The sequence below is a fragment of the Phodopus roborovskii genome, unplaced genomic scaffold (genome assembly GCF_943737965.1).
Source record: "Phodopus roborovskii unplaced genomic scaffold, PHOROB, whole genome shotgun sequence".
NCBI lineage: Eukaryota > Metazoa > Chordata > Mammalia > Rodentia > Cricetidae > Phodopus > Phodopus roborovskii.
This window is the reverse complement of record NW_026125059.1, coordinates 4,140,957-4,168,750: the sequence shown is the minus strand read 5'-3', so window position 1 is coordinate 4,168,750 and position 27,794 is coordinate 4,140,957. Positions and strand designations below refer to the sequence as shown.

Sequence of the window (27,794 nt, the reverse complement as noted above, 5' to 3'; positions counted from 1 at the left end):
TTCAGGAATAGGGCTGGCGAGCTGATAAGCAAAGCCCTGGGAGCACCTTGGCCTTCCAGCACAGAAGACCATAGAAGAAGAGCTGTCCACGAGCCAGACAGTGAACCTATGATAGACATAGGGCATGCTTAGCCTTCCAAGTCCTCAGAATTGTGAGCAGTGCCTTCCTGTTTTGTATGTACCCTCAATCGAAAGTGTCTTGTGACATAAAGCAACCCAAACCAACTGACCCCTGCTGGAACCCTTGAAGGCTTCACTCACTCTATTTGCTCTGTGTCAGTAGCTGACAATGGTTGTGAGGCCTCAGTTTCTCTTCTGCGAGGTAGAATTCCCGGTGGGACCTCTCTGCTTGTCTGGTTTGGGCTTCCTCCTGGCACTGTGACTGTGCTCAGCGGACAAATGTCCTAAGAGGCTAAGCCGGTTGGTGAAAATTGTACCCCTTTTGTGGCTTGCCTCTGGAGCCAACCGGGTCACTTCTCAGGATTCTACTTTTTAGAGTGCCAGTCATTAGGAATATTGGGGAGGGGGAGGAGGCAGGGGTGACTTTGAAATCCACCTTTTATGAAGTCAGAGATCTGCAGACCTATTAAAACCACCACCACGGTGCCCTGAGAAGCGAGACTAGCTGTGGGCAGTTGAGGAGTGAGACTGCCTCTGGAGAGAGCCACCTGCCCCTCACCGAGGGAGCAGAGAGGAAATGGGACTCCCCAGGACCGCTACCTCACCCTGAATGGAATCTTTGTGACTTTGGTCTGGTCCCACTTCACCTGCCATCAGGACTTCCAGAGACAGGGAGCTGGCTGGAGCACCCATGAATCAGAGGTGTAAAGTACACCCAAAGCCTTGGCTAGTAGGCCTCAGCAAGGGTCAGCCATGGGCGAATAGGCTTTCCTTTAGACTGATTTCAAACAAACCAGAAGGCAGCAAGCCTTCCATAGACCCTTTCCCGGGTCTTGGAACTCTCCTGGGGTAGGGTTGCTTTGGTCTGGGGAGGGTGTTGCACGTGTGAATCTGAGTGTAAGTGACCAGGGTGCACAGGGGCAGAGGGTGGCCTTCTTGCAGCTGTTCGAGGCCCCCACCCTACCCCACCCACCCACGGGGAGCACAGCGTCCCCGCCTCCCTCTGGCCCTGGGTGCGCCTGGGGCAAAAGAGCCTCTGGTCGGCTCCAGCTGCGCTTGGAAAGCGACCCCCGTGCGCCCCAGGTTCAAAGGCCCGACGCGGCAGCTCCAGCCCCTCGGAGGGGCGGGGAGGCGAAGGGGGTGGTGCAGGAGCCAGAAAAGCCGGAGCCACAGCCAGCCCTGCGCCTGGATGGGCAGCGCGCTCTGAAAGTTCGTGACCGCAGCAGCCAACTAACTCTTAGCCGGGACGTGAAGCTCAGGCAGCAGCAGGACTCGAAAGCTGTACCCGATCCCAGTGTCCTTTCGAGATCACAAGCGGCCACCCTCCAGGCCCGGTGCTCCCGCGCCTGACCAGGGTTCATGGAGCCTGGGCTGTGGCTCCTTCTCGGGCTCACAGTGACCTCCGCTGCAGGTAAGCGGGAGGGGCGGGGCGGCGCGCCTCTCCACGCGGGAGTGCACACAAAAGGAACCCAGGCGCGGATCTGTGCTGCGGGAAAGTTAAACGAGCCTGGCTCTGCACCCTGAAGTCTCCCAGGGGCGGGCAGAGGGGCCTGAAGACACAATGATTACTTCCACTGAGTCTGGGGGTTTCAGCCTGGGAGATTAAGGCTAATCTTTGGGCCCTTTTCGGGAACTGTACAAAAATCGAGTTTTCACCCGTGAAGAGCAAATAGCTTTCAAACTTCACACGGACTGAAAATAGCTCGCAAGTTTTTACTGAGTTTGCACGGCGCTTTGTAAACTTTTCTAGGCATTTGGCTTAGTTTGGAGACTACAGGGGAAATGCAACCAGCCCCCAGACATTGCAGAAGTTTGGTTGGTTCTCATTCCGGTGCGGGACACGGGGGAAGTGGGTGCCAAGAATTCTGTTTCAGTACTTTCAATCTGCCTCCTGCAGGATTTGTGCCTTGCCCCCAGCCTGGGGGCTCCGGCAGCACCAGTGTGTCCCAGGCACCCCCTGAAGCTGGATCGGAGGGGGACTGTGAAGAGACTGTGGCCCCAACAGTTGCACAGCCTGAAAATCCTAGAAGTTCTGGGCAGAAACGGGGACCGGGCAGGTCTGGGGAGCAGGAGGGTCAAGGGGCCCCTGCACACCACCGACCTCGGCGCTGCACGTGTTTCACTTATAAGGACAAGGAATGTGTCTACTACTGCCACCTGGACATCATCTGGATCAACACTCCTGAGTGAGTTGGCCTGAGGGGTAGGGGGCGTGGCTCTGTGCCAGGCCTGAGGTGTCAGGTTCTTTGCATGGACCTCAACCCACCTCAGTCATACCCCTGAATCTGCCTTGATGCAGAGTTCAGATCTTGATGTATCTCCAGCCACCACAAGTCCTATCTAAGGCCAGGGGTGACCCACCTTCCCCAGGACCTGAGGACCTAGCCCTGGAGAAATTCAATCCTGGGTTTGATATGTGGTGGGCAGGGAGCTGGGCAGGGGCTTTGGATGCCTGAGAAGAGCTTGAGATCCTGCCCTGGGCCCAATGGGCTGTGCCTTGCTCTTAATCCTCCTTGGAATTCACTGAAAGCAGCTTGGGGTACTGGGGAGAGCAGGAGGGTGGGCTTGGTAGACCCGGATGGCATCCATCCTGTGAAGTGGTTTCTTCCTTCCCATTCCATCTTGGATGCTAAGAGTGACACATGAGCCTCACATGACTGCAATTCCCCGGGGCTGACCCCAGAGTCCCAGTCATGGCCACAGAGGCCCCTCTGCCCAGACTCAAAATCTCTTACAAGGGCCTAGTGGTAGGGTGCCGATCAGTCTGGGGGCAGCCTTTGGTGAAGAGCACCTTGGGGGGGGCTATGGGAGGGGCTGGCTGTCTTGTCTTCCACTTGGCCCCCACTCAACTTCTGGGGTCATTGTGCACTAAGACACAGCTTGTAGGCAGGCAGATGGCTCGACCTTGCTCCTGCCACTATATCCAGGGTTTGTCTCTGGGTTGCTTGAATCTTGGTCCGGATGGTGCTGAAAGTCAGTCTCCTTGGGTTGTTCTCCGCATCCCCCGGGCATCTACTTGAGCCTGACTGGGAGCTTGGAGATGGCTGAGCGCAAACCCTCAGTCTGGAACGGCAACTAATAGTTCTCCTCTGCGGTTTCCTTTCTGCTGAATCCCATTACGCCCAGGGATGTCTGGGTCGTGGTGTCACTCACCCACCGAGGTATCCCAATGATGAAGTGCACAGGAGAGGGGGTCCCCTGTGTCTTTTGAACCTGGTGACGAGATCTCTGACCACATCCGGATAGGTCTGGAACCTCCCCACTTTGAGTGGCAGACAGAGTTGGCTTTGCTGCCGACCCACCTGGACTCCTGCAGGGGTCCCGGGCGCAGGTGGACCCCGAGTTTGTATAATCATGGCTGCTGTCCTTTACTGAACCAAGAGCTGCTCTGGTCTCACCAGCTTTGTAGATGACCCCAGTGGGCATCATTGACTTTCCTGCGGTGCTTGATGAGGCCCTTGGACAAACCGCCTACAACGGGAGGGTAACAAAGATGTCTATGGGGAAGTCAGGGTTGATTTCTCCTCCGAGAGCCTCAGCCTCCTTTCTTAAAGCCACCAGCACCCTGACCATTGTCCTCCTTGACTCCTAATCATCTGCCATCATGATCCCACCAAATGAGCACCACAGAAACAGGGACATGGGGCGGTCAATAGAGCCTTGGGTCCCGGTCTCGGCTAGAATCGCACAGGAGAAAGAAGGGGCTGAATTGTATGGGACAGACAGGGTGGAGTGAGGAATTGGGAAACACCTTAGGTCTCTGCCTGTCCTCCAGACCCCTGAGCACCACTTGGGCAGGAAGTGAGTCCCTGGGACAAGTCCAGAGGCTCTGTAAACACCCAGAGATATTTGAGATCCTGTGCTCGAGTTTTGGGCTGTCTGGGTTGGTTTGGAGGGAAGCTGTAGATCTGCTCTTGCTAGGACAGCCACCTGGAGGAGTTCCTCTGAGTGTCTGGTTGATCTCTTCATCCCCCCCCCCCACCTCGTTTTATTCTAACCAGTGGAGGGGGGTGGGGGTTCAGTGTCCTGGTCACCCATTCAACTTCGTGGGAAAGAAAAATGAAAGTTGCCAGACTTGAACACTTTGAATTCAGATAAGATAAATATTTTAGCAGGGAGATGTTCCTGAACAGCCTTATTCTCTTTGTGTGTGTGTGTGTGTGTGTGAGAGAGAGAGAGAGAGAGAGAGAGAGAGAGAGAGAGAGACTCTTCATTCCCTTCCTCTGCTCCTTCCTTCCATTAAGTAGATCCATTTTCTATCTTTAAAATACTTGGAACAAGATTACGATGAGAGAAAAAGAACTCAGTGGCCTCCACAGCAATGGAAGAGCCTGCAAAGGTACTGCCTGGCGTGCTGCGAGGTGTGTGGCTTACTACCTACTCCCCGGCCTCAGCGCCTCCTCTCCAGTGGCCCCTTGTCCCTGTCCTTCCCTCATTCCCCAAGTGTCCCCACCAGGATCTGGTTGCCATTGGCCCCCGTGACTGGCTGCTCAGGTTGGAGGAGAACCCTTGTCCTTGTTCCTAAACTAAGGACTTGGACTTTGGGTGTTTCTTCTTCTTCTTCATGGCGTTCCTCTTCAGCCCATTCAGTCATGTGGGGATCACGTCCACCCTCTCCGCCTTTGTCTTTGAAGGACACTAGTGAGGGCCTTTCAAAGACCGTGTTGAGGGCAGGCTTGGTTTTGCACCCCGCACTCTGCAGGAGTAGTGTTGGAAGGTACCATCAAGTCCCGTTCCATACCATCATGGGAAGCTGACTGCTAGTTTCTGCTCAAAGGACCTTTATACTCCCAAGAAGAGCTGAGCTCCCTGAGGTTCGCCCATGTTTCTCATACCCAAGCCCAATCAGCCTTCTCTGGCAGCTCTCAGCACGCTCTATGTGCTCCATCAATGTGGGCTGCCTTGGTCAAACCCAGAACCTGCTTTTCTTCTCCACCTTAACTGACTGCAGCTCCAGTCTCCCAGGAGTTCTCTCTGTCCAGGGTGTGTGACCCTTGTCAGGGTCCTGCACTTCACTGCACTGTGGAGGAGCATGTCTTTCCAAGTGCCTCACCTGCAACTTTGCTTGTGTTCTCCAAAAACACCCACAGCCCCAAAGAAGACGTACGCTCTACCTTTGTCAGTTGCATCTGAGATCATATAACTAACGGACAGTACAGTAGCATCTGCCTAAAACTTGCCTTGGCCGTGTGAGGAACCCCGTTTCCACAAAAGCTACAAGCATTGCCAACAAAGACAGAAACACAATTCGAACCATGGAAAACCCATCCCATTTTGTCCCGAACATTTTTAAAAAACCTAAGGTAGTGAGTAGGTAGGTGATGCATGGGATGTCATGTGTGTAGACACTTGATTGCTTGGGGCTTCCCTGCTTACAGCGTGTCCTTAAAATACATACATCCGACCTTCAAGGCAAGTGTTGGACCACTCAGGTTTCACCAGAGAGGCAGAAGCAATAGGGTGTGAGTGTATAACCTCGTAGAGCCTCTTACGCGATCACAGCTGAAGGCTGCCAATGGCTGCAAATGCCAGTGAGAGACAGAGACACAGACTTGAGACCAAAGGGAGCCCAGGACCAATAATTCCATCTCTGTTAAGGAACCTCACTCTTGACTCTTAAGACTGCCAACTGGCTAGATGAAGCCTATCTAGGTTGTGGAAGGCAATCTGCTTTGCTCAGAGGGCGCTGTGTAAGTGGTAATGGCATCTGAAAAAGACCCTCACAGTGGCTTCTAGATGGGTGGTTCACTAAACAACTGGGCATTGAAACAAAATTAACCCTCTTGGGACATTGGATCTAACATGCCTCACGGAGGTAGTTCCTTCTGAGGTGGGTAGCTGACTGGAAACCAGTCCTGTAAATAGCAACAGAGCAGTCAGGACACCCAGAAAAGAGCCCAATGTGTGCTTCCCCAGTGGGTGGGGGGACCTGCCATCTGTTAATCCCTTAGGGACATCCCAGAGAGGCACTGTGATGCTGTGATGGCTACCATGTTTCCCAAACAAAAACCGGAGCCACATGGCTGACAAGCAGGAATGTATTTATGGAAAGAGCAGGGCAAGACAGCGGGAATCGTGACTGGTATGGCGGAAAGACTGGGAACTCGGATCTCCTGCTCTCTGGTTCTCTCTCCCTCGCTTGCAGGGCAGATCCAGCAGCCAGAGCTCTGCCCCTGAGTTCTGACCTGGCTTGCTTCTCCGTATAGAAGGAAGTGCCTTGGGCTCTCTGCTTCCCCTCTGTAGGGTGAAGATCCTGGTCCAGCTGTGGGGCAGTGACCAAGCGGGCCTCCCTGAGTAACTCCAACTGACATCTCCTAAGGATGTGTGTGCAGCCTGCTGCCCAGCCTTTGCCAAAGCATGCTACACTGACTTAATCCTGCAGGAATGACATTTGTTTTGTGTTCATTCCTTCCCCAAAGAAGAAAAGAGTAGACTGATAATAATAATTAACACAACATTTGAACTTGCATCTTAAAGTCCTCTACCACAGAAAAGTGTAAGCCCTGCTTTCGCTGTCTGTGTTATTCAGGAAAGGCATTTTAGCAAGTTTCTAACAGAAGCTGCCCAACTGTTAGACGGTCCCAATGGAACCTGTGGGTCAGGGCCATGGTTTCCTGCAGACTAGAGACAACCAGGGGATTTGGGGATCCCGATAAATTCCCCTTGTTCTGGGGATCAGTCCTGGGGGTACATTCATTTGAGACAGAAAGGACAGTCTTTGTGGCTGTCGTGGTGTTGGGAACATGTATGGATGACTGACTGGTCCTGATAACAATGGCAATGTGGATTGGTCACACATCACTTTGTGAGAGTTGCACAACTCTGTTTGTGGTCTGTGTAAGTGTGTATCTCCATAGTTTGTAGGAGTTTGAGTCATCTGGAGTTCTAGGGACACTCAGTTCAGTTGTGTGGCTTCTGAATCTGCCCTTCCTCTGTTCACCTTTCCCAGGACAGGCCTCCCTTCTGTGTTGTAGCTAAGCCCTTCATCTATGCATTTGACATGTGTGTGTGTGTGTGTGTGTGCGCGCATGCGCATGTGCGTGTGTGTGCGTATCTGTGTGTTCATATGTGCATGGCTACATTGTCATAGAGGTAGAGGTCAGAGGTCAACGTCATATGTAGTTGTCAGTAATTCTCCACATTCATTTTTGAGACAGGATCTCTCACTGGGGCTTGGGGCTCACTGATTAAAGTAGATTGTCTACCCAGCAAATTCCAGGGATGCCCTGCCTTCATCTTCTCAATGCTGGGATTACAGACACCACCATGTCCAGCTTGTAATGTAGGTGCAGGGGATCTGAACCCAGGACTTCATGCGTGGGCTGTGTCTCCATTCCCAGAAACACTGTTATGGATGCCATATCTCCATGGCAGTGGGTTGGGCTCTGAGACCTCTCATCTCTGGCTGCTTCTGTCCTTTGCAGTAGTGACATTGACCCGTATACATGCCCCTTTGGAATAACACATTTGCCCCTTTGCAGGATTATTTTTATAGATAGGAAGAAATCCACAAGCAAAGGCACAAATTGCTGGTCCATCACATGTTGTGATGGAAGCAGAGTGTTGACTTGATGAGTAGAACGTGACTCCCTTTAGCCTTCAAGAGCCCTGAGTGGGCCGTCAGAGATGCTACTATGCATGCCTGCCAAACTGGGAGATTAAGCCTGGTGACAGAGATGCTGGCATAGACAGGTGTGGTCCCATGGGCTCCGACGTCTGGGTGGGGTTTTCTTTTTTCTCTGACTCTTGCTTCGTGCACTTTCACGCTTTAAGTCCTTGCCCTGATGTGACCCCCTTTGCCTGATACTATCACTAGATGTATGTGTAGACAAGTGTAGATTTGCTTACACCCATCCCTCCTTGTTGCCTAGATTCTCATGCGCTTTGGGTGACAGACTCATGGCATTTAGACAGAAAGGAACCCCAGGCTCCCTCGTGTGCATTTCTGCAACCAGGAGAAGCAGACCCACCTGTCATTAAACAGTTCTATCAACTCAATGGGTATTCCTCTTTGAAGATGTCCCCCTGTGGGCCTCAGTCCCCTGTGTGCCAGTAGGGGAGTGAAGATTGTGTGAAGACGACAGACACAAACATCCGGGGACTTGTTGGCACAGCGCTTTGAGCTGGCCACATGCAAGGTCTTGAAAACGTAGGCATCACAATCCAGGGCAACTTCCATTACTACAGAGGCCTCTCTCCACAGAGTGGCTTGACTGTCTTGTTAGTTTCTAGTTTCTATCCCATGCTCTGAAGGCATCAATGGCTAGAAAGTCCCTTCTCAAGTGTTAGGGAAGTCGACTTTTTGGACCATCTAACCTTGATCTCTCTCTTAGCCGGGAGTACCCCGCAGTAAGTATCTATCCTCTGTCTCCGTCTGACCTGCAGCATTTCTGGAGGTGTCATTCACAGTCTACTGGTGTCCAGTTAGCATAAAGGTTTCCGGATCTTGGCAGAAGGCGTATCTGGCTGTCCCAGTGACTGATAAGCAGCTCGATAAAGGCACCTGTGGCCAAAGGTTGCTGCAGGTGGAAAGGGATTTTCGTTCCACCCTCCTCTGTTATTTCCTGTTACTTCTCTTTGTTCTTGGTAAATATTCAGAAGGCTTGGGGACTTGGACATGGTGCTCCCTGAGGTCCCTGGTGCTCCCTTGGCACAGTAGATGGCACCTTACCATTTCAGGGCAGGGTGAAGACTCTGTTTGGAGTCTCACTGTTAAATCCCACGGGGAGTTGAAAGGAAGGCATGGCCTACCTTCTTTCCTGGAGAGGCTAGTGGACTCTCGAACAAGGGATTTGTAGCTGACCAGCCCCAGCGTGGAGAATTTCATTCTCCATTTCACTCCAGACCCAGACCAGGAAGTGGTACAAGAGTCGGGGAGTGGCCAGAAGTGATGCAGAGGCGATTGTGCACACCGACCAACCGCTGAGAAGGAATCCCACAGTATGCTTTCAGGAAGGGTGTGTAGACTATGATGCTGGCTGGATGCGGTGATGCTAAGGTCAGGGTTCCGGCTGCTCGCAGTTGCCCCCACTCCTGAGCTTGCTCCTCCTGAGTCCGTTTCACCCCCTTCTTGGGAGGCTAACACCTTGCACGTCAGTTTGAGTTTGAGTAACTTAGTTCTTAGAGCGTTTGACAGAAATATGCTTTACTTGGGACTCTCAGGATTCAATTTCAGAATAAGCCACAAAGGTCACCACTCAAGGTAACCTTTCCCTTAAGTTCCCACTAGCTTAAAGCCCTAGAGACGGGGGTGGGGTGGGGGGGGGAGACAAGAGATGCCTGGGAGCAAAGTCGGACCACGCTGGAATGCCGCGGAACCCCGTCTGAAACTCATGGGCAGCTTAATTCGAAGCAAGAAAGATTGGCAAGAGGTTGTGACCCTACCTGACCCCAAGAGAGCGTCTGGATTTCTGCTAGATGAAAAGGGCGTTGCAGCTAGGAACTTGGCCTTAAATCTGAAGGCCCTTTCTAGTCCCTGACATCTCTGGTGTGGTTTATTCCTCCAAGAATTTAAAACAAAGGAAGCTGGGAGGTAAACAATACTTTCTTCAAGGAGGGTCCGTGGCCATGGCTGGAACCCGCCTGACTTCAACATTCCAGCCCTCAGCCCTGAGCTGCACCCTTGGTATCTCTGCATGTCCACTAGGAAGCGGTTAGAGGGTCCGTCCCACACTGCAGAAGACCCTGCATAGCCACATGAGGAAGCCACCTACTCCCGTTCTCTGTTAGTACAACAGCACTAAAAGTGAGAAACACATACGTGCCTGACATGTCTGCATGGGTTTGCCATCAACTGTGCTCAGAGGGAAAGGTGACCTTCATAATGGCTGGATGTGGTGGATGATGATGGTTAAATTCTCAGCAATCCATAGGTCTCCCGGGCACAGACTGACAGGCCAGGACTATCTTGCTGCATCTACCCCCGCCCTGGCCCAGAGTCTTAGAGGCAAGAGCTCTTGTAGAACTTGGCAGCTTTCTGCCTGTCCTTCTTTTATGGCTTTCTGAAGCAGCCTTAGCAGAAGGCTCTAGAAAGCAATGATTGGGGCACTTTCAGAACCCTGTATCCTGATCCAGTAAGTTAAAAAGCAGAAACAGATTTGTTTCCTAGTCTGTTGGAAAGGCCCAGAGGCAGGGGTGGCCAGAGGGACAAATGGCCTATGATGGATAGGGGAGGTAAAATTGCTTTGCTGAAAGTTAGAAGCAACTGGTTGAGAATACAGATCAGATTTCTGCATGTTTCTTGTATGACAGAATGAGGTCTGCAGGGCAAGGTGCTTCTAGATAGAGCCTTTCAGAGGAACCAAAACCTCAGCATAGGAAGGCAAAGTCCCTTCATAAAATCAAAGTGAGTGCAAAAGTCTACACCTGCAAAAAGCCAACAGGTGTGATGCTGACCTTGAGCCTGCCCACCCCCACCTCACCCCAATCCCCTCCCTGACTTCTCATTTGAGGATAAAGCCTGTCTCTCTAACAGGGACCCAGTTAATTTTAGTTTGAGGGAAGTGTTTGGTTTATTGGCCCTGCAAGATGGCATCAGGACAGGCCACAGACAAGACCTTGTCATGAGTGTGACGGGCATTGAGTGAGCCTGGTCATGTTTTCGTCCTGACATGGACTCTCCTGAAGAGTAGCCATATGGGCTCCACTCACATCCTGTGGGTAATTGAAAGGGAGGTTCAATCGTATCAGCATTTTGAAGCCCCCTCCGCAGGGATCCCCCCTCCTTCCAAAACTGCTCTGTTTTGCCTCCCCTGGCTCCGTGTCTGGCAGCTATTTCGAGCCCCATCTGTCTGCAGCTTTGCATAAAGTTGCAATGAAGCCAGGTCTCATGCCTACATCTGACTTGGAGTTTGCTGGGGTCATGGGGGTAGAGGGGCTGGAGAAACTCCTGCTCCTTTGATGCCTTTGGTGGTACAGTGCAGGGGAGGAGACTCATTTTCTACATTAACCCCTGAGCTGCCTCATAACACCCCAAAGCATGTTTCTATCACCTCTGTCCCGCCGACCCCCCTGTGTGAAGAAGGGAAAATTGCTTCTGTGTCCCAGTGAGCTGGGAGCTGATGGTTTCTGTGGCTTTGCGTTTTGCTTGTTTGTTTTTCTAAGGCCCAGTTGGGCAAAAACTTTCTAAATATGGTTGGCAAGATCCTGGGAACCTCTCAGGGTGGAGCAGGGGGATGATGCTGAGTTGTGGTTTTGCTGGAGTCGTGTTCTAGGGCTTTCTCTGGAGATGGGGCTGGTCACTGATGATACTGGCGAGGTGGCAGGCATCCCGAAAAGATCCAGGTGGGATTGGGAGCTGCGTGGGCTTTTCTAAGTAGCCAAACAACTTGCCACTTCTCAGGTCCTCCAGCAGGGCAGAAACTCACTCAAGATCTCAGAGAGTCATCAGATCAAGCTAGAGCCTGGGGCCTCCCTACTGAGGGTCACCTCTGGTTCTTCATGCTTTGCTCCTCTGTGTAGCCATAGGTATGGTATGTGTGGGCACAGAGGTTTCTGAGGTGGAGAGCCTCTACTTGGAGTGATCTGAAGACCACACTTCTCCCAGGGAGACCCCTCTTGTCAATGGTTCGCCTTACTGCCACCATAGCAACCGTCTAAAACAACTTCAGAGGGGGCAGTGATCCATACCGTCAACTCGATGGTCTAGACCAGCCAGTCTAGTTGAGAAAGTTCTAGCATGTCCCTGGGAGTTTGCAGATCTGGTTCACTGAAGTGGTGGATGTTCCCTACATGTCAGCATCACTGTCCCACGGGTGGGCTGGGGTCCTGGACTGGACATGAAAAGGAAGAGGGAGCTGACTCCAGTGGTCCACCTCCCCCTGCCTCCCACCTGTGGGTGTGGTGTGCTAGCTGCCACCTGCTCCTGATGCAGAGCCCTCCCTGCTAATGATAGGCTGTGTCCCCAAACTGTGAACCCAACAAACCTTTCCTTCCAAAAGTGGCTCTTGCCAACGTCACCACCACAAGGGGGGGGGGACTTGTTTTGTTCATGGGAAGGGACACACCTCTCTGCAGTGACCTTCCTCCTCCTTTTCCTCCCCCCACCCATTTTTTTTTTTTTTCTTGTTTGTTTGTTTTGAGACAGGGCTTCTATGTGTAGATCTGGCTGTCCTGTAACTTACTCTGTAGACCAGGCTGACCTTGATCTAGGAGATCTACCTGCCTCTGCTTTCCTGACTGCTGTGATTACCCTGTCCCTTCCCCTTCCCCTCCCTCTCCCCCTCCCCCAGTGACATACTTCTAATAATATGTATCAACTCTCAGGGATGCCATCACGCCATGACTCCAGCCAGGGCTTAATCCTTTGATTAGGTCAGAGCCCTTCTGACCACTAACCCCCTAGGGTTTTGTAATCCAATAAAGTTGACAATTAAGATTAATTTTCACAGCTTGGTGTTGCTTGACAGTAACCTCGGTTTCTCGGGGAGCAGGGATGAGAGGATTGGAAATTAAAGGCGAGAGAATGAGATGAAGGCCAGAGTAGGCAACTTAGTGCAAACGGGAGAAGGAAAGGGAAAGCCACCGAGGGAAGGGGTGGGATAGAGTGTTTGTCTAGTTGCATGAAGCCCTAGGTCCAATTCAAAGTATGGGGAGGGGAGATTAAGCATAACTTCCAAAATGGGTGGATGAAGACCAAAACAGTAGAAACCCACTCAGCCAGTCAGGAACCTATACATTTAGCAGACAGAGAGCAGACATCACCTTCCTCAGGTAGCAGATACTTGATACTGAGACATTGTGTTAGTGTTGAAGAAGGGCACAAGCCAGATGACCAGGTGGCAAGGCAGACATGGTCAGTGACTCAGCTGGACAAAGTTCTGCTAGTCCCCAAGGATACCATGCCTTTGGAAGAAGATATGGCTGTCAGTCTTGGAACTGATGATGGGGGTGAGGGGGGAGAGGTCAGTGCTCAGTAGTGGTAACCATTGTTTGGAAATGTCTTAAAAGTCACCCATCAATCACAGCATGAGACCCTGGGTGTCCCATAGCTCTAAATCCTCCAGTCTTTAGCTCTTCCGGGGGCGGTGAGGCTCAGTTCTCTGCTCCCGTGCTTATCAAACACATGATACGGGTGAGGTCCTATGCAGGCAGCAACTGTCCACGTGTGTTTCCTGCTTGGGGGTTGAGGGCATGCGGGATGTAGGCTTTCTGTACCATTTCATCCTTGGAGGTTGGAAGGCCACTCTGTGGGTTGACTGGCTTAAGGCATGCGGGATGTAGGCTTTCTGTACCATTTCATCCTTGGAGGTTGGAAGGCCACTCTGTGGGTTGACTGGCTTAAGGCCTGGACTGTAACAGACTTTCCTAAGTGCATGGTAACTGAGCAAGGAGGAGGGTGAGTAAAAGCCATGGCTCCCGACTGGCTCCACCAATTGTCTGGAGCTGGGCTCTGAGCAAAGGGATGGAGGCCAGTAGTGTGCTTGCTTCTACCTGCTCAAGGGTGGTACATGGCGTGCCATTCCACCATGGGCACAGATGGAAGGAAAGGACTCCAGCCAGCTCAGTTTGTTCGCTTTGTGCTAAGTCTTTAGTATACCTGTGCAGTGAAAACCATCTCTGCTTGGAGACACAGAGGCCTTCCCGTCATACCTGAAAATGTGGTTGCCACCTCCTAAGTATAGGGCCCAGGCTTAGTGGGAGTTTGTGGTAGCAAGCAAGAGATACCTTGTTTAGACAAGATGTACGGAAGGGATTTCTTGGAAGGAGGCACTCTCAGATCTGAAGAGATAAACAGCACAGAGAGCAAGGATGAGGCCCAGAGGGGCAACCGATGGCTACGGCAGGAGGGAGCCACTTGGGTTGGAGCAGCCCCACAGCGCCTTTGGACTTTGTGCTCCATCATTAGGAATTTTGGAAGAGAGAGACTGGGTGGCTCATCTGAGGAAGGAAGGGCTCGGGAAACTGAGGCAGGGAGGTGGAGGGATGAGTCCCCAAAGGAACACGGGAAACTGGATTCAAGGAGACAGGAACCTCTGATATGGGCCTCAGGCTCTGGATGGAGAAGCCCCTACTTTTCATCGTTGGTCGTGAAGCTCCTATCTCCAAGATTGTTTTGCCCCATCCCATGAATTTGTACACAGCGGGCATCTAATAGATGTTTATTGACAGGAAGAGAGTTGCTTCCTGGCACTTGTACATTTGTCACACTGAAGAGAACCCAGTTCTAGCTGGCTAATGTCTCAAAGCTAGCAAACAACATGGCAGATACCATCTTACTTGCCCAAAGGTTTAAAATGATGGCCCAGTGGTTCCATCTAAGGAAGGCCTTAGTAGAATCTGAAGCCGAGCCACAGCTAGACAGCCTGGGAGGGTCTGGAGCCTGGGAGGTGGGAGGCTGTGTTAGGTAAGGCTGCTGCCCCCGACCACCCACCAGCTAGTGGGAACCAATTGTTTCCCCTCTCTTTGCCTGCATGCTCCCAAAGCCCTGTGAACTGCATGCTGGGATACCCTCTTGTCCTTGTCCACCTGCTTCAGAAGGGAAAGCATGAACAGGATCGTGAACTTGACACATGTTCTGAGGGGACAATAAACATTCACTACTGTTGGGGAGACATTCAACCGGAACTTGAGTTTCCTTCCTTCCTTCCTTCCTTCCTTCCTTCCTTCCTTCCTTCCTTCTTTCCTTCCTTCCTTCTTTCTAACTTAAACCAACAACTATATTTATATAAAAAATAATAGGTACTAACTTTGATAGTGTTTTCCCCTGCCTGGCTGGCTTCGCATTTTGAGAGAAGCCACTAGCTCGGGAGCTGTAAACGAAGATGCTCACTATGGCGATAGCTGCAACAGTGAGCAGAGAGTGGCAGGCACAGGACCACTGCAAGCGTCTGAAGCCTGGGGTTGAGTGGGGTACTTTCTTGCAGCCAGGGAGAGAAGCTGAACGACAAACATTTGGGCGGTGGAAGCCGGCCCGCTAACCTGAACATGGCTTCGTGCACAGGGCCTCCCGTCTTTTCTACCTTGGTTGTCCAGACCCCTCTCCAGCAAGGATCGCTAAATGCCATTCAGCGGGGGATGAGAAGCGATTTTTCTTTCAGTTTAATCAAACTCAGCAGGTGATACCATCTGCTGATTCCCAGCTGACCCCTTGTCACATCTGTACCCACCCTCTACACGCTGTGCACACGGCCAACTTCACAGTTAGAAAGATGGAACACACTCGTTTCTCTAGGGGGGAAAGCCCCAGGACCAGGAAGTCTTTCTTGTTTTGTCTTGGTTTTCTTCCTAAAGTCATTTTCCTTGTTGGAAGACTTCTCAACGCAAGATAAATGAAGGGTGTTCGATGTGGGACTGCAGATGAAGCCTGAATGCGGGCGATTTGGGAGTTTAATATTTAGTAACATTTATATATGACATTTGGGGAAACTTGAAAAATAAAGACACTGTGATAAATAAGATCCTGGCATCTTCATCGCTGATTAAATAATGAGTGTTCTCAGTACATAAGTTGAGAGATAATTTATTACACAAACACACGGAGCACTAGACACTGCATATGTAGGTATGATGGAGAATGTTTTGTTTATCCATCCCTTCATCTGCTTCTCTTGTGTGGGCCTCTGTGGTGTAACTGACATCAACAGATGGAAGGGCTGCCTGTCTCTACGAGGAATTGTATTATCAAACCTTACTGCTCAACTGTAGGCTGTCACAGTTGGGTTGAGTATACTGGTCCAAGGTTCTCAGCCAATTTAATTCCATTTTCAAGGTTCTACCATTAAGTATTTCATGTTGCTCATTCAGGGGATTGTGACAAAGGGCAGTGACACAAATGACTCTTACGAGGTGGGCGGTGGGTGGTGTGTGGCCTGCCTGCCAGAGTGAGGGAGGGCAGGGAATGGCCTTGCTGTGGTTTTCTGGTTCCTTTATTGCTTAGTCACACATCACAAGCACAGCAGGCCTGATGAGTGGAATTTTTCTACTGATGAAACACAACTTCTCAAACCAATTAAATAATCAAAGGGTCTAATTTTCATCCATTGCTAACTCTTTGCTAAGTGTTTTCTCATGGAGCATCTCATTCCAGCAAATGCCTGACAGTCTTTTGTATACTGAGAGGGTGGAGTGCCGGTCATGTAAACGCTTTACAACTTAATGATGAAATCACTAGGTAATCTCTGCACTCTGTACCACTTCTGTGCTTGAACATACAGGCTTGGTGGTTCTCTTGTATCAATTTTCATCTCCCAGTGGCATGTGAATTCTTGTAGGCATGGGTGCATCTATAATTCACACTTAAAATAACCGTAGCTCCATGGAGAATACTTAAGAGCCCATGAAGTTCCTTTGTAGTGACTGAGCTCCATTAAGCTGCAAAGAATCTGGTCTTGTCAAGCTGGGATTACCGCACAATTAGCAACCAAATCCTCAATCAATGATTTTTTTTCCTTCCTTCCCTCTCTCCCTCCCTCCATCTCTCCTACCCTTCCTCTGTTCCTCCCTCCCTCTCTTCCACTCCTCCCTCCCTCCCTCTCTCCCTCCCTCTCTCCTTCCTTATTCCCTTCCTTCCTTCCATGTTTTATTGTGGCTGTTGTTTTCTCGAGACAAGATCTCATTCTGTAGCTCACTCTAGTCTGTAGTTGAGGCTAAAGTCTAACTGGAAGTGGTCCTCCTGCCCCAGTTCTTATTCTGCTTTGCATTGAGTCCATGGCTGCTTCAGAGGCAGTGAAAGACCAGCTCTCCACTCTTCTCTGTTGACTGTGATTTTTTTCAGACAGTCTTATAGCCCAAGCTGGCCTCAAACTTGTCATATAATCAAGATTAGCCTTGACTGTCTGCCCATCCCCACCTCCTGAGTGCTGGGGTACAGGTGTGAGCCCTCATGCCCAGCTCTGCTACTTGCTCTTGAGGAGAGGTATTCCCCAGTCAGACCTGGGCAGGAAACACCCTGAGCTGGATCTGATTTAGAGGCCCCCTGCTGGCCCTCCTTTGCCCATGCATCTCCCATCCATTGCAAGGAGACCCTGAAACTAAAAGGCACCTTTCCTTGACAGCGTTCCTGGCATTCTGGGTCCTGGGATCCTCCTACCTGAGTGTCCCCAAGCCTGTGGCCCTTCTACAGCATGCTTGTGTAACTATTTTCTAGAATCTGACACTTAAGGACACGAATGGGCCCAGGCATGTATTCCTCAACTGGTAGCATAGGTGCTTGTAGGGTGTGAGCACATAGATTTTGGGATATAACATGGGAATGGAGGGGCTGCCTCGGTGTGGGATGAAGCAGGGTGGAGGAGAAGTTGCCAAGCATTGTTTTGGTCACCATGTTTCATCAGAGAACTCCAAGGAATACCTGGGTCCCTAATGCAAGCCTGATGCTCTGAGGTTATCATGAATGTCACTTTTCCAGGGTGAGGGACAGGACTCTTACCAAAATAGCCAATGACCTTTTAATATATTAGACCTGGAGTCGGTCTCCAGGACCTGGAGTCCATGTTGAACTCTTGCTCCAAACCCTGTACATGTTCACTGTAGCAGGACATGCCAAGGAGCTCCTAAGAGCTTTCCATCCGCTAGGAAGGGGGCTCAGCTCTGTAAACACCCTTTGAAGCTGTCGGGGGCGTTTGTACATGGTGTTTCTTGAGGCTGCTGGGGAGGTGCTAACACAGCTCTATTAACAAACACCCAGCCGTCTTATTTCCTTACTTTTAAAACCCATTGGACAGAGCATTTTGCTTCAGCCTAGTGGCTGTACACCCACCGATGTATGGCCAGCTGAGGAAATTGCAGACCTTGATGTTGATGGAGACATGAGTTCATCGCTGTTCCTCATGTGTAATTTCCACCAAGAAACAGAGGACTAGCTTTCACGTCAACACTTGGAGATTTACTGTAACCCTGGTACTGGAAACTATACCTGCAGCCAAATCTGGACCCACAACAAAGGCTGCATTATCCTCCCCTCGCTCCACCTCCTGGTCCCGAGAAAAGACCAAGGTCCCAATAGGACCTGCCTTCTCCCTTCCACTTTGCTCAGCAGATGGGCCTACCTGGGTTGGCAGGGAACCTCGCTCTGCTGCCCCTTGGGGTACTTGGTAGGAAGAAGTTGGGGCAAAAGAAAGATGGGGCATGGGGTGGGTGGATACTCTTAGGTCTCCAAGCCAGCAAGGGAAACGGCTGACTTTCGAGCATCTGGTCCCCACAGGCCACCCTGCCTGACTCTCAACAACCCCCCAAACACTTCATAGCCTTGCGCTTCTAAGGAAAAGAAATTCAATTTGATTTTATTTTGAAAACACAGAGAGGATTCGAGGCCACCCTTTGAGGTAGATAATTGGTGATACTCTGTGGGACTCAAAGAAGCAAGGATGAACAAGACGGTCCGGACTTACTGGAAAAGGTCCCTTGGCCCCAGAAGTTTCCTCAAGCTCTTAGTAATTTGTCCCCCAGATCATGTTCAGTTACATTAATGAATTAAGCATGTGGTTTTAACTTCTCACTCAACTCTATAAGTCTTTCCTCTTTGGAGAATGAGCCATGGTTGGGCTGTGCTTGCTCTTAAAACCAGACTTAAACACTTATTGCTCTAGATGAACTCCTCTCAATCCCTACCATAACCAGAAATGGTCCATCATTTCAGACAGTTTTTGCTGCACAATAAGACCTTCCCATGCTGAATGAATTCCTTTCTCAGCCGCCCCACTGAGGTGCTGGCGACAGCTCCCGGAGAGCACTGAGGATACCCGCTGGTGTTTGTCTCTTGGAGGAAGCTGAATCCGGGGGGCGAGGGTGGGTCTCTAATAACTGTAATTGCATCTACCCCATTTTTCCCAGTGCCAGCTGTGAGGTCTGCTCTGTAGTTCAGTTGGCACTAAAGTTGCCAAGGACAGCCTCAGATATGGAAGGCCTTACACCAAGTCAGGCCCCAGACAAGGACCAGCACATGACATGGGTCAAGTCAGATTTCCATGTCAGGAGAATTAGGTAAATGAAAGACAGGTCTCTGACAGGAAAGTTCAGTGGTGTGTGTGTGTGTGTGTGTGTGTGTGTGTGTGTGTATGCATGAGGAGACCAATGTCAGCCTCAGATGTCACTCTCAAGAACCTTACTGAGGGACACAGGCTCTTCTACTGGCCTTAACAGTTAGACTAGATAGCTACCGATCCCCAGGATCCTCATGTCCTGACTCTCTAGCACTGGGATAAGTACATGTCAACACACCACACTTCTTTGTGTTTGAGTTTAACTCAGGTCCTCATGATTGAAAGGAATTTTAACTGAGACAGGCTGGGGATGGGCTAAAGGTCTTAGGACCTGCTCTGCAGGAGGAGGCTGTGTGGTTTGATGTGGAGAAGAGGAAAGCCCAACAGTGTACCCCAAGGGGCTGGTAGCCTGGCTTCATGAACCGTGGTGCACGGCGGTGCCCCTGAGTGCATAGGCTTGTGGCAGCTATGTGTGGTTCCTTGGGCAGTCACCTCCTGTGTGCCTTTCCGTCTCTGCAGACCATTTGGATGCCAGGCTCATTGCAGACAGTCCCCAGCTAGCATGCTGTAGTAGGGCGCTTTGCCCTGCAGTGTCTGAACAGGTTCCCCTCATGTTTCTCCATGCTCTGCAGACAGATTGTGCCCTATGGACTGTCCAACTTCAGAGGAAGCCTTCGGGGGAAGAGGTCCTCGGGGCCATTTCCAGAAAACTCCCAGCCTTCTCCACGGACACGCTTGCGCTGTGCTTGTATGGGGACTGATGACAAAGCCTGTGAACACTTCTGTGCACACGCCACAGATGTCAACAGGTAGGACACACCTTCTAGTCCCACTCATCTCTAGGTACAAGTCACTGATGGGCAAAGCTAAACCCAGGGACTCACCATTGTGGTGAAGAGTGGCTTGGCCAGGTCCTCAACGGCCCTTGCCTTTCAGAAGAACAGAGGCCACAGCTTCTGCAGCCGGTAGCTCTGTAGACAAACCCAGGTGAGTCGGAAGCATTGAAAGAGTAAAGACCTCACCCATCTCCATGAGAATTTTTAGTTTCTTTGCCAAGAGCAATCAGGAGTTTATAGTCTCGCCACCTCTCAGAAAGAACCACTTGACCTGGGGTACCCATTTGGTTTCTTTGTGGCCCCTGGATCTCCTCTCTCAGTTTGAGACTGCGTGGTCCTCTCAGCTGCACAGAGAAGCACATAGATCCATTTTGGGTGAGAAGCCACCGTACTTGCCTGGAGGCGGCCACCTGGACCACTGTTCCCTAGATAGCGGAAAGCAGAGATTCATCAAGCCAGGCAGGCAGAGTTGCCCATCACCAGCCTGGAGGAAGGGCTGCATGGTGTTGTGGATGGGACTCGTGGCCTCCTTTGTGAGCTTAGTGATGTCTCTGAGTTGGGTGACCCAGAGCAAAGCAGGTGCTGTGTGCTCAGGACTGGGCTCTGCCACCGGGAAACCCGGTGTTTGCTGCACCTCTGCCCTCCCAACTGGGCTTTTGTGGCTCCAGTGCAGAACCAAGGGGTGTGGCACTCCGATGTCCACCCACTGAGCCTTTGGTCCTACAGTGGGATGAGGAAGTCTCCCCGAAACCAGCCACATGGAAATGCTAATTCCTGCAAACTGCTGTGTCCCCACAGTGATTCCCGGGGAGCAGGAAGGCCGGCTGCAGAAGAGAGGGGAGACCAGAGGCCCACATGAGAGGTGAAGATGGGGTACGTTCATTCAGGGGCACAGGGCAGGTGGAGAGGCAGCATCTGGTCTCAATAAGTGGCCCGTGGAACTCACAAGGGTCCCCACCAATAGACACTGGCGCCTTCTGGTCTGTCAGCTCTGTTGTATATGGTTACTGTCACCTCTCCGGTCTTAAATAAACCCTCTGTGTTTTTGGAGCCACCCGCACGGTGTCCCAGGGTGGTGACATCCAGCTCGGCTCACAGCTCTCTGGGCTAACACAGTCAACCCTCCCTGGCTTCTGCTTCTGTAACCAAGTGGTCCCTGATAAATCATCTGTCCTCAGTAGAAGTGCGTGAGCACATGGGTAGTGAACCCCTGCCCCACCACTTCCAGCCCATTTTGTTAGTGTGTGTGTGTGTGTGTGTGTGTGTGTGTGCATTGTGTGCATATTGGTTTGATTTTTTTTTTTTTTAGTTAATTTTTGGTATGAGCAATACTGAGGGCTTCCCGAAACCAAGCTGGGCTTACTGGACACTCTATCAATCAGAAATCATTACTAATAACGGTTCAGCTGCACATGTGCAATGCGATGGTAATTTATATTCGCATAGTAGCCTGGAGGGGGCTTCAGTTCCTACAGGGAATGATCAAGGGAAGATTAAAGTTTCCCAAACCCATGAGATGGTTTCCAGTAGTCTAGAGAAAATGGAAGGGAGTGGAGAGGCCGAGGATCCTGCAGGTCCTCAGAGAGCGTGTGCCAGACCCCAGCTGGTCCCCACTCAGCCTCCTCTCCTCTCTTTCTTCCTTTTTCTACCCCTAACCGGACTCCTGTTAGTGAGAGCACGGCGTGATTAAAGCCATCTGTGCATTGTATCATTTGTTAATTTACTCATGCATTCATTCGGCCAAGATCTGTTAGGCACCTGCTCCGTTCTGGGTCCTCTCTATTCGAGACGATGGCGGCAGCAGACAAGGAGACACATACATACAAGATAAACTGAGGAAAGCAAAGGAAACAGGGTAGAAAGTTCTGTGGTTTGTGACTGGGTAGATAGGGGCCATCTCACCAGCTTGAGATGGAAGCCCATCAAGGTAGCTTTTCCGGAACCTTCTAATTCAGCGAGTTCCCCTCCCTCCCTGCTTCCCTGTAAGACGTGAGTTAGTAATGGCCAGGGTCTCGCCAAAGAGTGAACCAGCTGAAGGCCTCTCGGTGGGGTGGTCACACCTGCTGCAATTACTCTTCTCACACCTTTGGACTCGAGAGCCCTCTGAAATCACGGGGCACCAGTAAGGGAAACTTCCAGGCAGGAGACAGCTAGAAGTGAGGCCAGAAATCATCTCTTCACGTTGAAAGAGCTGGCTCGCTGTCATGACATCCTTCTTTTTGTCTTTTGTCCTCTTTCCTTGAAATAGGGTGAAGTCAAGGACAGAAAAAGCCTGCTGGCCATAACAGACCGCTACCAATGCTTCCTGCTTCCCACCGCAGACTTCACCCTCGCTCTGCCTGCCTGCCAACCTGCCTTTCAGGAAGGAGCTATTGTGCTTACTCAGTTCAGATTTCCTCTTTGGGGACAGGGGGAGAATTGGCCTGGGGGGGGAGAAAGAAAGACCCATCCAGACAGCCTCCACTTGCCTGTATACCCCACCCCAAAAATGTCCAAGTCCAAAGGACCCCAGCTTCCCTAATGGGAAAAATGATCCCAGATGTGCCCTGGGGGCCAGATGCCTGAGGCTCCAGTTTCACAAGGAAACTGTTTGGGAGGTATGTTAAGTCAGAAAGAGACTTACTGGCTTTTGACATGACTCCTCTTGGAGAGTAAGTGGACACCGGGCTGGGTCTTTACAGAAGTAAACACTCCTCCATCTCGCAGAAGATGCAGGACACCATGTGTCAGGAGCAGCCCTGCTTCTGCAGCCTGCCAGGCCTGTGCCAGTTCAAGGCTGCAAGGCGTCTGTCTGCCTGAGTCCTGGGTCCTAGCTATGCTATAGTCTGTGAATCTTCAGTTCATAGGACTTAGAAACATCCAGCTGGGCTTGGTACTCATTAGAAGACCAGATCTAAACACAGGAAGAAAAGGAAGACAAGAAACCTTGACATCCGTAAGACAAAAAAAAAAAAAAAAAAAGCCGAATCCCATTCTTGGTGGTTTTAACTCTGGGGAACTCAGCAAAGAGCTGTGGGTTCAGCAGAAGGCCTCGGTGGGTGTCAGAGTTCCCGCGCCTGGCCAGATTCCAGCCCAAGGCCACTAGGCTGGGTATCTGCTTTCATGAATAAATGTGCATCTTTAGGGAGTGGCTTCAAAATAAGCTGAAAGCACAAACCCTTTGTATATTATGTAAATTCCTGTTTATCTATATAATTGCCAACAACTGGGAATTGTAACTCCTGATGGTTCAAAATCTTTTAGCTGAACTCCATCTGCTGTGTTCATGGTGAGTGAGTGTGTGTATGTGTGTGTGTGTTGGGGGGCAGACTGTGAGTTTCCATGTAAATTCGGTTATGCTGGCCCAGCTGGGGAGTCTGCCCGCCTCCCCAGCAGCCCCCACAGCAATGAGAACCTGTCTTTGGGCGTGTGCCAAGGGCACCATGTGGAGATACTTTAGCTGGTGTGTGAAGTGGGGTCTTAACCAGATGTTGAACTTCATAGGAGCGCCTCCTAAGTTATCACAGGTGTGAACGCCTGACTATTGGGCGGGGGATGGTAAGAGTGATGGTTGGCTAGGGGGTTGTACAGTTTCAAGAAGTCATTATTTATTGGGGAACTGTTTTCTACTAGACTCCTTTATGGGCTCTATTAACAGAGAAGACACTGCAGACAGACAGACAGACAGATTTTAAATTGTGTTCAGGATTTGAACTCATATTCCTTCAAGCTAGAGCGTGTGGCACAGTGGCCAGACTGTATCACAAAGACAAATCCTCTCACTGTGAAAACACTCAGAAGACATGTCAAACGCATAATAAAAAACCCTGAAAGCTTGCTCTGGTTTGTGGGCTTTTCCTTGTATACACAGTTACATAGCCACTCTCCATAGGCCTCTGGAGAGGGCAGGAGGGAGCCAGAGTTTGGGAACATATACAGTGAGATGGGGGTGGGGTACTGGGATATAAACACCAAGGCATCTGGGAAGAAGGTTTGGAGGAAGTTGGCGTCTTCCCTGGCACCCCTGTCCTTCCCTTGACACCTCACAGCTTCTCCACACGCCCTACACCTTCCCCCGGCACCGCAACCTTTCCGCCATCGCTCCACACTTTCCCCTGACACCCCACACTTCCCTCAGTACACTGTACCTCCGCAGGGAGACGCTCTCAGGCCTGATGCTCTCAGCATCTGAGATCTATCTCCAGAAGTGATTGCAATAGCAAGACCACTTAGGACATAAAAGGAAAAAAATATGAGGCTGTTTAACAAAAAGAGTGGGGGACGGCATGGGAGGCCAGAGGGAAGAATATTGTTAAAGTGCCTGGACGCAAATGCCGTTATAAAAGCTATCGCTTTGTATGATCCGTGCTAATAAACTTTCTAAGAGGACTCTGGGTGCAAGGACTCTCTTCCCTGTCTCTCTACCCCACTTTTGAACACAGCCAGTACTCTTAGAGACCATCAGATGGAGAGAACTGGACCAAGACAAAGACACGGAGTCCCCCGCCCCACATCCACACCAAGAAACCCAGTGTTCACAGTGGGCCGATCGCTATCTAATCTGAGAAAACCCAAGAGCCTCTTGTTTTAATTAAACTCATTTTAGAGAGTTTTGACTCTGATGAATTGAGAGGGCTGAGCACTAATTTATTCAGCAGGATGTGCAGTAGTACACAGCAGGGACCGTGGTGTCCCTGAGGGGTGCTGATGGGACCTGGCATCCTTCCGCCCCTGGAGAGGCTGCAGGGCACAAGAGCAGATGGGCCAGATGGTCTGGGGGCTTCCTGGGAGGGGACAGCCTGGTCCTAAATAGCCAGGCTTTTCTGATATCTGGGAAGAGTGGCAGAGGAACCATTCATAAGAAGGTGGAGCGGGTCTGGCCGCAGAAACCACAGAGCCCCAGTTCATGAGGGTGAAGGATTTCAAGATGGCCACCGGCAGAGAGCTAAACCAGTTGGCACTCTTCTGAAGGCCTGCGCCGCTGGCCTTGAGTCTGGGCAGCAGGTCTGGCTACAAGCTTCTGAGCAGGATTCATCTCACACAACTGTAGCTCCTGGTCCCTTGTTTCCAAATTGGATGTAGTTCTTATGCTGCCTAGTTCAATTTTCTCATGATGTCCAATCAAAGCTTTAGGTCTTTAACTCCCCACACACACACACAACAAGGCACCCCCTTCCACCTCCCCTTTAAATGAGCACATTCATGTGTGTGTGTGTGTGTGTGTGTGTGTGTGTGTGTGTGTGTGCACATCCCGTGTGTTCATAGGCATGTAGAGGCACATCCGTGAGTTTATAAACATGTAGAGGTAGAGGTTGACCATGGTGTTGTTCCTCAGGATGAATCTCTCTCTCCCCACCCCCCTTTTTTCCAGATGGGGTCTCTTGCTGGTCCATAATTAGGCTAGGGTGGCTGGCCAGTGAATCCTAGGGGCTCACCTGACTCTGCTGCCTTAGTTAGTGTTTCTATTGCTATGAAGAGAGAGCATGGCAACTCTTAGAAGAAAACATTTCATTGGGGCTGGCTTACAGCTCAGAAGTTTTGTCTGTTATCATCATGGCAGGAAGCAGGGCATGGTGCTGGAGAGTAGTTAAGAGTTCTACATCCCAACCTGCAGGCAGCAGGCAGAGAGAGTACCTGAGCTTGGCTGCCCCAAGAAAGGCTGCCCCCTTTGACATACTTCCTCCAGAAAAGCCACACCTCCTAATAGCACCATTCTCTTCGAGCCCAAGGTCTTCTCGAGTCCTGTGTGTGGTAGGAACTCTTACTGAGTCTCTTTTCTATTCAAAGTATGTGCTATCTTATCAATAGCCCCTGGCTATGCCCCCATGATCTATGGGCCGCCATGGTCCTATAATTTCTGGGACGCTGGGAGGGAGGCTCTCCCATGGGCAAACACTCAAGATCTCTTGCGCAGCCAGTGCTGGCTGCTTCTGTGAAGTAAGTAATTTGCTAGTGCAGGAGACCGTGAGGGATTAAGGCTGATGTTGATTCTAGGCAGATGTAAAGTCCCTTACATGGCTCAAACGTTGAAACCACTCTCAAAGTCTGCATAGAGAAGTTGTGAGCCCAGCCCCATCTACTGGGGCTACACCAGCTCACTACTACCTCTAAGTCTACCATCTTCTTCTCATCATTGGCATGGGCAAGTGCCAATGCTCAGAGAACTCGGCCTTCTGGGCATGACATGGCCACAGCTATCTTGAAATTCGAGTGTGATTACCCACACTCAGGAGACCCTCAGCAGAGAGCTTTACCATACATGTCAGCCACAGTTATTTTCTGTACTCCTGGCCGGCCACGGAAGGCCTTGGTGTTTGTCTACAGGACACAGAAGGTCGGTGGAAGAGGTACACCATCTACGCAATTTCTGGGCGGTCACCTTCCATGCTGGGGTTAGACTTCGCAATGATGCATCTGTTTGGGGATCACCTGTGCTCCTGTAAGTGACCTCTCACCCATGGCCCAGGAAGGGTCCTCAAGCCAGACTTGGATAGAATGGTGTGTTGTCTGTCACTAGGGTGCCCTGTCCGGGAGTAAACGGATTTGTTCATGCCAGGAAAAGTGATGCGGAAGCTTGTTCTGTTTCTCACCACAGAAAAGTTAGCAATCTCACGGGTTTTTTTTTTTTCTGCCACAGAATTGTTTTTTCCCTGACATCAAATGCGTGTTGTTTTCTTAACCAATTCTCCAACACCACTGGGTGTCCAGAAACTCAATTCAACTCTGAAATTGGCTACCTGGAAGTAGCGCCTCATTCCAGGAGCTGAAGTCTCCAAAAAAAAAAAAAAAAAAAAAAAAAGACGGCTCCCACCGCAGACATCAGCCACAACTGGGGTCTCCATGTGACCCAAGTTTCTGCCGACCATGTTTCTCCATGAGGCACTCTTCCAGTATCTGATAATTCACTCAAACAGCTGGAAGAACTCCAGAAAGCGTCTGCGTTAGATCTGTTTTGTTGAGCAAGAAAGGGCACATTCAGGGTGGCGTGGCTTCAGCTGCACCCTTTCTAGAAAGGACAAACCTCGGAAATAAACACAAGTAACACTTCTGAGACAATGTTCTGGCATACCCTGATATACTCACTGACATGGCAGCCTTTTGAATGCGATGTTTAAGGGTTCTACAGAGTTCACCGTTAACTATTGATTATTGAACTCAACCTCAAAGGCCAATTCATAGGAACAGGTGATGGGAGATGTCCTTCTGTAAATATGTTTCTCATACTGGTTAATGAATAAAGCACTGTTGGCCAATAGGAAAGGAAGATAGGAGGGGCTAGGAGATAAGGAGGAAATAGGAAGTAGGAAGGAGGAGTCAAGATGGAGAGTCTGAAGAAAACAGTATGCCGCTGGCTCCCCGGTAAGAGAAATACATAGATCAACAGAAATGGGTTAATAATTAAGGCAGAGCTAGCCAATAAGAAACAAGTAACCGGGCCAACAGCATTGTATCAAATACAGAGTCTCTGTGTATTATTTGGGGCTGGCGTGGCGGTGGGACAAGACCAGCGGCGGCGGGCAGAAAAACCGTACTCCTTACAAACAGGAAGTTACGACCCTCCACTCAGGCAAGGTCTTTCCGTGGAACTGTCCTGTTGAAAATCTGTATCCTGCTCCATCGTTAGCAAACAGGACTGAAAATTTCAGGACCCCTTGCTAGGAAGCAGAGAACAGAAAACAACATTTTTGTAAGATATACCTTTTCCTTGTGTGTGTGTGTGTGTGTGTGTGTGTGCGCGCGCGCGCGTGCGCACGTGTGTTGTGTGTGTATATGTGTTCCAGAGGTGTACAGGTGTTCAGGAGGCTAGAAGGCAGCGTTGGCCACCCTTAGAACTGGAGTTGTTACAAGCCGTTTTAAACAGCTGGATGTGGGTGCTTTAGACTGAACTCAGGTCCCTCTGAAAGAGCAGCAAGTGCCTCAGATACTCAAAAGATGTGTT

General features: G+C 50.6%; 1 protein-coding gene across 2 annotated transcripts; it reads left to right on the top strand.

Moving 5' to 3' along the window:
- Positions 1–1,076: 1,076 nt before the first annotated feature.
- On the top strand, positions 1,077–22,285 carry Edn3 (endothelin 3). 2 transcript variants are annotated; one of them, XM_051185196.1, is made up of 5 exons: positions 1,077–1,531; positions 2,018–2,306; positions 19,673–19,849; positions 20,675–20,749; positions 22,125–22,285. In XM_051185196.1, the coding sequence occupies exons 1-4, from the start codon at positions 1,480–1,482 to the stop codon at positions 20,733–20,735; spliced, it is 579 nt and encodes a 192-aa protein (XP_051041153.1). In that variant the 5' UTR covers positions 1,077–1,479; the 3' UTR covers positions 20,736–20,749; positions 22,125–22,285. The 2 variants fall into 2 exon arrangements, with proteins under 2 accessions (XP_051041153.1, XP_051041162.1); XM_051185205.1 differs by having other exon boundaries at positions 1,078–1,531; positions 20,675–20,738.
- The last annotated feature ends 5,509 nt before the right edge of the window (positions 22,286–27,794 follow it).